At 37.7% G+C, this 12,700-nt stretch overlaps 1 protein-coding gene across 5 annotated transcripts in view; it reads right to left on the bottom strand.

Moving 5' to 3' along the window:
• Positions 1–12,700, bottom strand: part of LOC127430251 (serine/threonine-protein kinase TAO1-like) — a 49,373-nt gene that overhangs the window by 13,852 nt on the left and 22,821 nt on the right. For 3 of the 5 annotated variants that reach the window (XM_051679918.1, XM_051679921.1, XM_051679919.1), the window contains exons 2-11: positions 6,754–6,977; positions 5,878–5,949; positions 5,252–5,353; positions 4,679–4,724; positions 4,369–4,465; positions 3,769–3,882; positions 1,600–1,691; positions 1,432–1,525; positions 1,237–1,318; positions 219–386 (exon numbers count right to left, since the gene is read on the bottom strand). In XM_051679918.1, the coding sequence (XP_051535878.1) occupies positions 219–386; positions 1,237–1,318; positions 1,432–1,525; positions 1,600–1,691; positions 3,769–3,882; positions 4,369–4,465; positions 4,679–4,724; positions 5,252–5,353; positions 5,878–5,949; positions 6,754–6,885 (999 nt within the window). In that variant the 5' untranslated portion in view covers positions 6,886–6,977. Of the gene's footprint in view, positions 1–218; positions 387–1,236; positions 1,319–1,431; positions 1,526–1,599; positions 1,692–3,768; positions 3,883–4,368; positions 4,466–4,678; positions 4,725–5,251; positions 5,354–5,877; positions 5,950–6,753; positions 6,978–7,374; positions 7,392–12,700 lie in introns of those variants that run through there. The other 2 variants (XM_051679920.1, XM_051679922.1) reach the window with 2 other exon arrangements.

The following is a 12,700-nucleotide window of genomic DNA, read 5'->3' as shown; positions in this document are numbered from 1 at the left end:
AGCCGTAATATATATATATTTTCATGCATGTAATGGACATTGTATTTAACCTACAGGCTAAATGCTACAGCTTAAATACAATGCTTTTAGTACAAAGCCCGAGTGTGTTGGGCCAGTGTGTTTCTGTAAAGCCAGACAAAATATTACTTCCAGGAAGACTGTAAAACACCCTTGACCATGAACCATGGGTAGGAGGTCGAGATGCAGTTACAACTGACCTCCTCGTCATCTGGGACCTCTGCCGCAGGACCGTTGTGGGCCTCCTGGAAGAGGATCTTTTTCATCTTGCGGTACTGCAGGTTGTCCAGCTCTCTCACCGCATCTTTGGTGCGCTGGATCAGGTCAATAAGCACTGACTTCGGCCGCTCGCGCTGGACAAATGCATGCTGCACACAGAAAGAGGAGGTTACTGAGGTCAAGATAAAAGGATCAGATCCTCTAAAAGAAACAGAGGGAGCATTTTTACTTCAAAATAATACCAGGCTTCTTTTCATCAAGTAGATTCATGCATTACAGGGCTAAACATTAAGAATGGCCCACTAACTCGAGGCCCATGTGAGAGAGCTGATGGAACCATCACAGGCCAGTGCTGCATTGTCAACACATCTTACATTTATTGATCTTGTAAATGTGATTTTTTTTTTTTTTGCCTTGGAAACCAAAACATATTTGGTTTTCTGATGATGTTAAAGGTAATGTTCTCTAACTGGCTAGAATACTGTTGATGCAGTTTTGTTGTAATTCCGAGACTGATTTGAGATAATCTTGAAAGCATCAGAAAGAATTGGTTGAACAATACAAATTAATCAGTAATGTTTTGCATTGTATGCCATTATTTTTGAATATAGCTGTCATGGAGTAACATTAAAGCTGTATAATTTCCAGTTATTATATGTAAATATGTTTTGCATAGAAAATGTATTTCTTCCTGTCACAAATAAAAACACATTGCTAAAATGAAATGTATTATTTTTGTTGTGGGACCAATGAAAATGTTGACAGGGCAAGTAAAAATTTGAACTACTGGCCCAGCATGAAAAAATCCTTATGCATTAGGTAGATTCAGAAATCACTAAACAGCTAAAAGGCATCAGAATGCAGTGAAAATAAACAATAGAAAAGATCACACAATACATGAAATCTTACAGCATTCCTGAGCATTACAGAACATTCTTCTGAAGAGAACTCGCTAACCTCCACACAAATTCTCTGAGCACTAAACATTCTTTGATTTACCTTCAGCAGCTCTTCAGAGTTGGGTCTGTCCTGGGGCAACTTCTGTAAGCATGAGTCCACAAAGTTTCTGAAGTAGTCCGTCCTTTGGAGAGAAAGAGACAGAGAGTAGGAGGATTGCAAACAACATACAGCTTGTAGTTGTAGGGAGCTAATGAAGTCACTAGAGAAAAGCCATTACTCCAGTACTGCACTCACCATTCACTGGACTCCAGGTTTGGGCTCTCGTTCTGCGCGATGTGGTATAAGGCACTCATTGCATTCATGTTGAAGAGTGGAGGTTTCCTTTCAGCTAGAGGAGGAATAGGTTTATCAGAAAAAGTGACTGAGCAAAAAATAAGACTAAATCATATCAATCCATCTCACCTAATTCAATACAGGTTATTCCTAGAGACCAGATGTCAACCTTCCCATCATATTGACCCTCATCCATAGCCAGGATCACCTCTGGAGCCATCCTGAGAGAAATAAAGGGGATTTAGAATTATGAATTTCAACTATTAATTATGCAAATTTTAGGGCTGTGAATCGATTAAAAAATTTTAACCAATGAATCGCACAATTTTCTTTGATTAATTGCAATTAATCATGGTACATTCGAAAAAACATTAAAATATAGTCATAAATATTTACTTTATACTTTTGTCTCAAAGAACTTGCAAGAAATTGGTTAGTAATCATTTATTTTAATTATTTAAATATGTTAAAATGTTCAGTTTTTTGTGGATCAAGTTAAAAAAAAAAAAAAAAGACAAATATTTTCAGGTATAATTCTTTGATACAAGTATACGTTGACATGCCATAAATTCAGTGGATATGCTGTATTAAAAGGTTAGGCAAAATCTTCAGCCGTTTTCCACTGGACTTTTTTTTTAATAATAGGATCAAATGGGCAGATTCAATTCATATCAAGCTTTACTGGCAAGAGAAACTTAGGTGTACATTGCCAATGCATTATTAGACACTATGCATACAGAAATAAAACAAATTGAATGCTGAAGTTTAATTTGCTGCCATTTAAAATCTCAAAACTATTATTTTCTCAGGCTTCCGTTCAGTCTCTATCGCTCACACTGGGTCTCTCTGGTTTCCGGGTGATGGTTAAGAGATATGGAAACTTTCTCATTTCTCTTCCACACCACTTGCGGGTGAAGTCTCCATTCTCTGTACAGTAAATCCGCTCCTGTGTTTATTATGCCAGGGACATGCGTCGGGTCTAATGAATAGGTGTGCACAAACCAAACCAAACAATGGGTACCTCTTGGAAATTTATATATGTCAATTTTAGCCACAGGAAGTGGGGGAATTTGTTTTTTTGAAGTTTCAGGAAGTGAAAAAAAAGCAGATCCTGAATAAATTTTTTTTATGCGTTAAACAATCAACTATTAATCGCAGCAATTAACTCAATACATTTCCAAGCTAGTTAATTTCCTAATTAATTTTAAATTCCAATAATTTGGGCTTCACCGCCTAAAATCTGATTGATTTAAGGTGAAATATGTTATTTTATGATATGACAAAACTATCATAAGTTTATTTTCCCGAAGAGTGTGAACACTGTGGCTCTTTGAACATTGCTCTGTTTGCTTGAGTGATCCGTTATGTTTGAGCCGTGGAAACCTGTAATAAGCTATTTAGTAGCGGGGCAAGAGTGGCTGATAGAAGTGTTTAGGAAACCTGTTTGGAAATAATAAATTTTCACAATTCTATTTGGTGTAGCTAGTAGGGCAGAAATGACATATTTCACCTTTTACACAACAAAAACTTTTGCTGTCCTGATGCTACTTGCAGAACAGTTACAGAGCCTAAAGGCTCATTTATACTTACTGGGCATACAGGCTTCACTTAGTTCGCCTACAAATGATGACGAAATGCAGTGATGTTTTTGTTCTGCCAATGTGTTCATTTGGTGATATTTCTCCTATTCTCGCACATCTCTGAAATTCTTAACCAACGAGAAATCAGCTGGTTGAAGAGCGCTGATGATTGGTTAAAACGAATAGTGGGTGTGGTTTGGATGTGACGTTTCTTTATTTAATATCGCGCATGCCAGATGAGGAGCTGTTACCCAAGTTACTGTCGTTAAAATGGATTACTTTGAAGCCGTTCTCTCAGAGATTGTGCAGAAGTATACTTTTTTATATGATTCACAGCACAAACTCCACAAAGACACCGTGGCCACGACAAATGCGTGGAGAGAGATTGGAGTTTTTATGAACTAAGATCAAATATCTTGTCACCAAAAGTGGAAGCTTTTCAGCGCTAAAAGCATCGATCCACTAAAAGAAAATTGTTGGCATTACTTCTGTGGCTGGAACAGTGCTTTAAACACTGTGACATCACCCTCAGCAAACTAATTTTAAAACAACGTCGCACTTAGTATAACGCCAGCTTCGTTCTGCTAGGGGGCTTTAGTGCATCTAGGAGAAAAAGTCTGCTTCTTCCATAATTTAAATCAGGCTTAAGATTAATTAAATAACAGGCTTTATGCAGCCAATAGCTTTTGAATTAATGGAAAAGAATTGCATAACTCACCAATAAGGAGTCCCCACAAAAGAATTAGCAGGAGAGGCGATAGAAGCAGAACCGAAGTCTGCAAGCTTCACCTGTCCAGGCTCTGTAAGCAGGATGTTCCCGGCCTTGATATCCCTGTCAAACAGAAAGAAAGGTGACTGCAAAATCCACCCATCCCCACAGAACCTCCAATATACAGCACAGACTGCCTTGCTTTATATACAATGCATGTATTAATAATGCTATAGGTTTACAAAAGATATGCACACCCCTCTTATACATTAATATTAAATGTAACCCAAAATCCTGATGAAAATCAAATAAAAAGTCCATGGAAATGCTATGCATCAACTACCCGTGTATAGTTATAGGCCGATATCAGCCAGGACGATTAATCAGCATAAATTAAAATAAGTTTAACTTTCAAGTATTTTTGAGCAAATTTTGAGTAGCATATATATAGACCACCCTGATAAATAATATAGGCAGTGAAAAATCACATATAAGGTCAGGCACTAGTTACAGTATGTACACTTAATACAAAGTGCTATTGGCATTGAGAAGAGTGAGATCAAAAGCCAGGTTTGGTCCTAATATAGGAAACACTACACTAACACTCACCTGTGAATCATGTTGTGGGAGTGGAGGTACGCCAACCCCAGCAAAGTGCCATGTGTAATTGCTGCTATCTCCATCTCTTGTAAAGGTTTCTTGTGCACTGTGAGAAACAGAGTTTGAAAAGACAAAAATGGGGTTTACAGATGCCCCTCAGACGAAAAACTATATCAGCTAATTTCGGTGGATCAGGCTAACAAATACTTTCATGAATAAACGCTTCATTGTGTTTCTAACCAGGGGCCTTTTATGTGGTCCACATATATTTTGCCGCTAATAAGCACATTAAGCAAGCATCAAAAACATCAAAGCTCACCCTCAAGGAGATCTGAAGCAGACCCCAGACAGTACTCCATAACCAGCTAGAACAATAGTAAGAGGAGATGTGTCTTAGTATGTTTTGTATATTTTATATAGCCCTTTGTTAGGAATAATGTTCAGTATGTCGGTCTTTATTGCAAAATAAACCCCAACGCAAAGTGGAGGGGTCTTGCATCACCATGAAGGGGTTTATTTGGCAATAATGATCAGATAACTGTTTATTATCCTACTTATTACATGGTTACTTGCCAATTAAATAATAAATAAATGGACATGAAATAATGGCTTGAGTTGGAATTATTTTACTATGCGAGAAGGCCAAAGAATGATACGAAAGACATGAAACTACTGAAGTACAGCTATGTTGGTTGCCTAGGACAATGGTCAGTTATACAGTTTAATGGCCATTACACAAATAAATGACTGCAGAATGCTGCAATTGACCAATCAGAATCAAGTATTCCTTAGTGGCATGTAATAATTATAGAAACAAAAAAATATAACTTTTCTTTCAGGATTGCCAGTGATTTACTCTGTTAACACAAGTGTAAGTGATCATGATTGTTACCCATGCTGTGTGCTCTCGCAGGTAGCATCCTTTATACTCTATACTGTTTGGGTGCTTGATCCTCTGAAGGAATTTCACCTCCTTTATTATATCTTGCCATTTCTGTAAAAATTACAGGCAGAATTTATTAGAACAAATTAATTTCCACGAATGGGATGCATCACAATGCAACAAGACCTGCATGCAGCTACACAAGGACAACTGGCATGAACAATTAAAATACTTTAACCTTGATTAGAAGCTCAAGTTACAAAGGCATGACAGAATTTATCCTCAAACAACTAAAAAAAGCTTTTATCTTTAAGCTTATTTTTCCTTCTAGTCTTATTATGGAAAGATAAGACTCAGATAAACAGATCAATAAAGCCTTTTCTTTCTACTCTGCCTCTAAGAGAGGTAGTTATGGCCTCCGCAGTCACCTCGCTAAACCTTTTACATGCCTATTGGTGAATGGAAAACAAGACAGTGCGTCAGAGCTCTGATTATATAATGAATCATGGGATACATGTATTAGGCTGGAGTCTGAAGGAAGCCACAATTATCTGTAATTTTTCTGTAAATTCAAAAGAAAAGTGTGATTCTGCAATAACATGAGTCATTTTATTGAAAACTTTTTATATTTTTACCTCATTGGATTGTTTCCCGCTATATGACATTTTCTTAATGGCCACCACCTCTGAGGTCCGCACGTCCCGTGCCTGTAATAAATAAATAAAACCAGTAGAACAATTATTATGACTTCCTTTACAGTAATGTTTTCTGACAGCCTAAAATAGAACATTAGGTTTCAGATTCGTGACAGACTAAAGCTATTTTTTTTTTTTTTGCTAGAGTGTTAACCATTTTCTGAATTACATGGAGAATAATTTCATGATCTATATAAATTATTCAAAAGTTGGCAAGGATGTAACAGAGAAGATTAAATCTTTTCCAGACTGAAGATTTCTTTACATATTTAAGAACACAAATGCTATTTGTTAGTTTTAGAAGAATAAAGTGTTATTATGCCTGCCGTCCATACTGTAACTGTGAAATGGAGGTTAAATCACTCTTTGATGAGCAGATATACAGATATTAAGAGAAGTGTCCAAAACATTTTTATTAAGTTCAACTCTTTTATTAATATTACTCTTTAATCTGTTATAGCTTTCATAATACTTTCTATAAAAAGCTCAAATGGTAGAACATGGCACTAACAACGCCAAGGTCATGGGTTTGATTCCCAGGGCACATGCAAAGTGATAAAAAGTATACCTTGAATGAAGGAGAAAATAAGTGGGTTCTGTTATAACTCTACAATGCATTGCATACGTGTTTTCTATAATTAGCTGAAATGGTAGAGCATGGCACTAGAAACTCCAAGGTTGTGGGTTCGATTCCCAGGGAACCCACAAACTGATAAAATGTATATCTTACATGCACTGTAAGTTGCTTTAGATAAAAGCATCTGCTGAATGTTTAAATGTAATGTAAAGGTTTAAATAAGATGCAAAGAAACTCACAAAGTATACAGCACCAAAGCTGCCATGACCAATCTCCCTCAAGTCTGAGAAGAGCTTTTCGGGGTCTTCTTTAAAGAAGAGCTCAGCGATATCGGGGTCCTTCAGACTCCCCGTGCGAACAGCGTTTGGCATGCTGGGAGGCGCCAGTCACTATCTGGGTCTGCGACACGACAGCCCCCACTGATGGCTCATCTGCAAGACAGCGGCCTCATACGGACCAGTACCTGACCAAAGAGAGAGAGAGGTAGGGAGAGATGGGGGGGGGGGGGTTAATATATGAAAAACTTAAAGCTGAAGAGTAATAGTAAAACACACAACAACATTGTTTTCAAACAGATGTCTGGAATACTCCCATGCCTTGCATTAGTCAAACAAACAGATAGTCCCACCCCAAACTCACACCATTGGTCGAACAAATGTTACTCTGTTGGGTGGTTGGGATGCTCCAACAATCAGCACAATATTTTTATATAGTGCCACAGAGCCACAGTGTTTAAAGTTTGAGGAAATCCTCCAAGGAATGGATTACTTATAGTGGTATCAGCAAAATAACTGGGATACATTTTTTAACATTGAAAAAGTTACACATCAGCTTTAACACTTTGCGCTATGATGACTTACTAACTGACAAATGGAAGAATCATAAAAATTCTGTTCACAAGAAACTACTTGCTCAAAGTGCTGTTTGCAGCAAAACAGCCTAGGCTGATGCACCTACTTTGTGCATTACAGCGGATGTGGTCAGTTACTGTGCAGAACAGCAAGTTCCTCTTCTGTGTCTCAGAGAGAGGGAGAGGGGAAGTGTGCTGGAGACACCCGGGAGCCGCAGTCACAACACCAACGGCCCTCCCAATCTCACAAATGCCAGCACTGACTCCACAGCCCTCAGCTTTCTGTTGTCAAGTCTTCTGCTTTACTCAAAATGACAGACCATGACCAGACATGTCCTATTCAGAACCCTGTCCGGGCTACTCATAGGTGTCACAGGACACAGGGACCAGGGATGTGCAAATCTATATATTTTCATAATCGGTTTGCAGTGGGCTGTCTGAATGACAAGTCAACTAGTTGGTCTTATGGAAGACCTTTGAAATTAAGCTGATTTAACACAATGTCCACCACACTCCGAACAGATGCATTTCTCATGCAACGTTTGTTCACATAGGACCCATTCTTGTTCAAAAACAGATGCACAGAACTTAGCCAAATGGTACAGAACACAGCGGTCTTGAGTGACATTATTAACTATCGTCTACCAACTCTGCAGACAAATGTTAATTAAACCAGTGTTAGCCAGTCAGCCTAGTGATTACACTGCGTGTAGCGCGTTTTTAAGGAAACAGCATATTCACAACGCATATTTTGACTAGCGTGTAATTTAGTTCAAATTCACCCGTTTATTCGCTTCACGGTTGGTGCAGATGCAAGTTGTAATATTACGCATATGTTGTGGATATGGACATTAAATATAATGTAAAATAGGATGCATTTGAGTGAGGCAATTAACCCATTTTAAAGCGGTTCATTATGCCTGTGTTCAGCGCGTTCAACTCATGCAGCTCAAGCAAGGAAATTAATAACACTGGTTTATTGGATTAGATGAATCCATATCTAATTTCTTCTATAAACAAATGTTTCTCTAGAATGATGTTTCTTCTGTTAATATCTTGCAGTATTATCTTTTACTCGTCATATTTTCATGCTTTAATAAAATAGTTTAATTATTGTCATGACATGTCTTTTTCATCTCGTATTCATTATAGCTGAATGAATAAAAAAAAATCCTTCATCAAAAAACTATTTCGTCTGTGATTTCTTTGATGTGAATACTGCTGCAGACCTGGTACCGGGTTTGGGGCGGGGCTAGAAAAGTTTATAATTACAGAATAAAAGTTCCTAGATACACAAGTCCCTCATAAGTGGTACCATTTGAACACTTAGAATCTGAACTTTTCACAGACCTCAATCACTTTTGAATTTATGTTGAATAAAATAAAAACGTAAGACCCGAAGGACTCTGTGGCGCAAATAAGGGCCACCTTTTCGTAATGATGTAGAAATATAAATATGAAGGTGTCTCATATAGCACTTAAATAGACAATGTCATATATCAAAAAAAGCTCTTGTTCTCAGGAATGTGACTGAACAGGAATGTGACTATTTTGTTGTCCTAACACCACAGATTGAATGTTTATCAAAAGAATCACAAAGTGAAATATGATCTCTGTAAGACATCAAAGACAAACATCTTATATCTGTCCTTAGCATCACTGCTTCTGTAAACCCCAAATACAAACTTGAAATCAACTCTTAAGACCAAAGTATACTTTGCGTGCCTGCATTGCGGATCGCTCTGTGCACAGTATGCGTGACGTAAATTTAGTCATAATCCAGTCTGCACGGCGGCCAGATTTTCTTAACTCATGCAGTCATCGTCTGTGCGCATCGTTGGTGCATGTGCCGGCCATTGACTCTACTAAAGGCGGCCGTACACAGTGAAATTTTCGGCAGTTGTATGAACTCCCAACCGATTTTTTCCAGTCGGGAGACATCACATGGAAATCATTGGTACTTGTGTGGTCGTGGCTCACATTGTGTGAGAGGAATTACGAGCAGAGCCAAGCGGCTTACGAGCAGCTCATGACCACCCGATCATTTTTTTAAATGTAAAAAAAAAAATTCTGCCACTGTCAGCTTGAATTCGTGAGGTGTGCAGTTGAACGAGCCGATTTGGCGATCTACCTGAAGTTGACCAATCAGGAGAAGGTTTTACAACTCACACAATCAATGAAAACTGCATGTTAAAATGGTGTTTTCCCATATTATTCACAACCACATCACTGGGAAGGATTCTACATAAAGGTCATGCTGTTCTCTGCTCTTCAAACAAATCATTTGCCATACGGGTTGCGCTAGAAAATATCTTTATCACTCTGACGGACAGAGTTTTAACATTTCCGTCATGGTCTATTTTTATTCGTCATACTTGCATTCCTTTCAGTTCTAGGGCTATATTTAGGGGGATATAGCATCGGTTATAATTGTATATGCACATGAGAGTGGATATGTGATAGATTTTTTTTTTTTTTTTTAACTCCCCAAGCATGTCTGGTGAAACCTAGGACTTCTAGATTGAAAGTTCTACCTGTCAATCAAAAGCTGTGCTAAAACAAGAATTAAGCTTTGCTACGTGCGGCTTTAAAAAGTGCATTCACATGGACAAGACCTCACAAATCTTTTTCAGCATGTCTGCTATCAACATGCAAGCAGTGACAAAGATGAGAAGGACGTAGGCTACATCTAAAGCTCAATAATACAGGTAGCCTACTCAACTAAAATAACTCTGAATTCTGCACTAAACGTCATGTTTGCACTTAAATTAAATCCAAATATAACTGACAGAAATGGTGCACAAATTTTCCACACTTTCTTTTTAATCTTGTACATTTTGTGCACTTTATTGTCATGCAGTAACTGGCAGCAGCAACACACTGACGTTATGATTGTTGTATGCAGTCATGAAATCACACAGCCTCCATTCGAAATCTGAATCTGTCAAATGTTGGACAGCATTTGTAATAATTATCCATAATTTTATATATATATAATTTTTTTTAATCGGCATTTGAGTTTTCAGCTAATGCAGCCCCTGGCCACGCCAGTCTTCTTTTTAATTTCTAAATTGCAAGCTACAAGGAATTAAAGCAATGTCCTCCCCTGGCTTTATGCCTTATAAATGATAAATAGCGCGAAAATTCTTGCGACTGCTCCGGAATTCGCCAGGTGGTAAAGTCATGTCGTGTATGATTCCACCTGTACAATTTTCAGATAAACTAAATCTTAACGTGTGCTAGGGCTCCCGAGCGTCAGGACTCGCACCATGTACACCCGGCCTAAGAGAGTATCACAAATTTATTGAAGTGGGCTTGTGCCAAACGCTTTCGTATTCACTCGCAGTCACTCAGAACCACACATACATGCTTATAAAGCTGTCAATACTCGCTGAGCTACCCAGGTCCCAACTGAAATCTTTTTTTTTAAATTTGGGGGTTTTTCTGTTAAATGAGATAATTTTGCAATTAATCCATTGTATGTGTGTAAAAACTGTAGGCGGCAGCCATAAATGCATCAGAGTTGAAGAGGTTAAAACTTGACACGCAATGCTCATGGCGCAAGATGCTACGCAAGACATGACGCAATGGCCAAATAGCCTACATCTGTCAGCATTTGTACATGGACCAACATTTAAAACACTTTTTATTGCGAAAATCTATCACTGTCCCCACATTGCTCACAGCAGGCAAACTAAAGTCTGACAGAAATTGTTTTGAAATGTATTGCTCAAAGACAATGATACAAAAGTGCTGCTCTTATGACTGTAGCTGAGGTGCTTTGAAAAGCTAAGTTTATTAACGTATCCCCTTTAAAACAGTGCAAAATAATAAAGCTAAAACAAAAATTAGAGGGAAAACAATTCTAGATTCAACCTCCCTAATTACAAAGCAGGGCTCAATGATAGGGGTATTTTCTGCTGGCTCTGTTGAGCCAGTAATTCAGATTTGTATTTGCCCTGCCAACATTTTCACTGGCCCAACCACATAAAAGTTTAAAAAAATATATTTTTTGGCAATGTTTGTTTATGCATATTTAGAAATGGGCTAATATGTATTTTTTTATTCACTGTTAAGTTCTTTACAATAACTAGCTTTACCTAAAAACAATGGCATACCATGCAAAACATTTTAATTGATTTGTAATTTTCAACCCTTTCTTACTGATGCCTCCATAAGACAGAGATCAGTTCTCACATTTTTGACAAACCTTTATCTATGTCAGCCAGCTAGCTAAAGATACCATGGTGACAAGTTCAACAATGTTCAATACATTACAGAAATCCAAATGTTTACATTTGTAAGGCATAGGCCTAAAAGCAGATTTTTAACAAATGTCATATTTTGCAATAATGCAGCACTAGCCCGATCGGGCATGTGACAATTCCATTGAGCCTTGCAAACTCAACAATCCAGACCCATCCCTAATAGGAACTTGTTTCTCATTCACAAAACGAGCAGTACTGAGTGAAGTCTAAAGGAAATGTCGTGTGGCATAGTGGTTAAAGTTCTGAAATGCTAACTGAAAGGTTGTAGGTTCAAACCCCACAATGGGCACTACCCTTGAGCAGGGCTCCAGACTAAAAAAATAATAACAAATTTGCATTCCCCTTTTGTCTCATAAGTTCTCACATCCCTTTCTGAATTTATACACATTATGAAGGTATTTACATATAGTATGCATATAGTAGTGTGTTGCCTTCTTGAGCATCTGTGAATGTTTGCACCTTGTGTAATACTTGTGTATGAGTCCCTCAATGGTCCCAAGTATCAAAAGCTGGATCACACATCACAAATAAATACATACACACACACATATACATATATATATATATATATATATATATATACACACACATACATATACATATGTATGTATACGTATGTATGTACAGGTGCATCTCAATAAATTAGAATGTCGTGGAAAAGTTCATTTATTTCAGTAATTCAACTCAAATTGTGAAACTCGTGTATTAAATAAATTCAATGCACACAGACTGAAGTAGTTTAAGTCTTTGGTTCTTTTAATTGTGATGATTTTGGCTCACATTTAACAAAAACCCACCAATTCACTATCTCAAAAAATTAGAATATGGTGACATGCCAATCAGCTAATCAACTCAAAACACCTGCAAAGGTTTCCTGAGCCTTCAAAATGGTCTCTCAGTTTGGTTCACTAGGCTACACAATCATGGGGAAGACTGCTGATCTGACAGTTGTCCAGAAGACAATCATTGACACCCTTCACAAGGAGGGTAAGCCACAAACATTCAAGCTGGCTGTTCACAGAGTGCTGTATCCAAGCATGTTAACAGAAAGTTGAGTGGAAGGAAAAA

Source organism: Myxocyprinus asiaticus, chromosome 39 (assembly GCF_019703515.2).
Source record: "Myxocyprinus asiaticus isolate MX2 ecotype Aquarium Trade chromosome 39, UBuf_Myxa_2, whole genome shotgun sequence".
Classification (NCBI taxonomy): Eukaryota; Metazoa; Chordata; class Actinopteri; order Cypriniformes; family Catostomidae; genus Myxocyprinus; species Myxocyprinus asiaticus.
The sequence above is the reverse complement of the archived record's forward strand: the minus strand, read 5'-3'. Positions and strand labels throughout refer to the sequence as shown.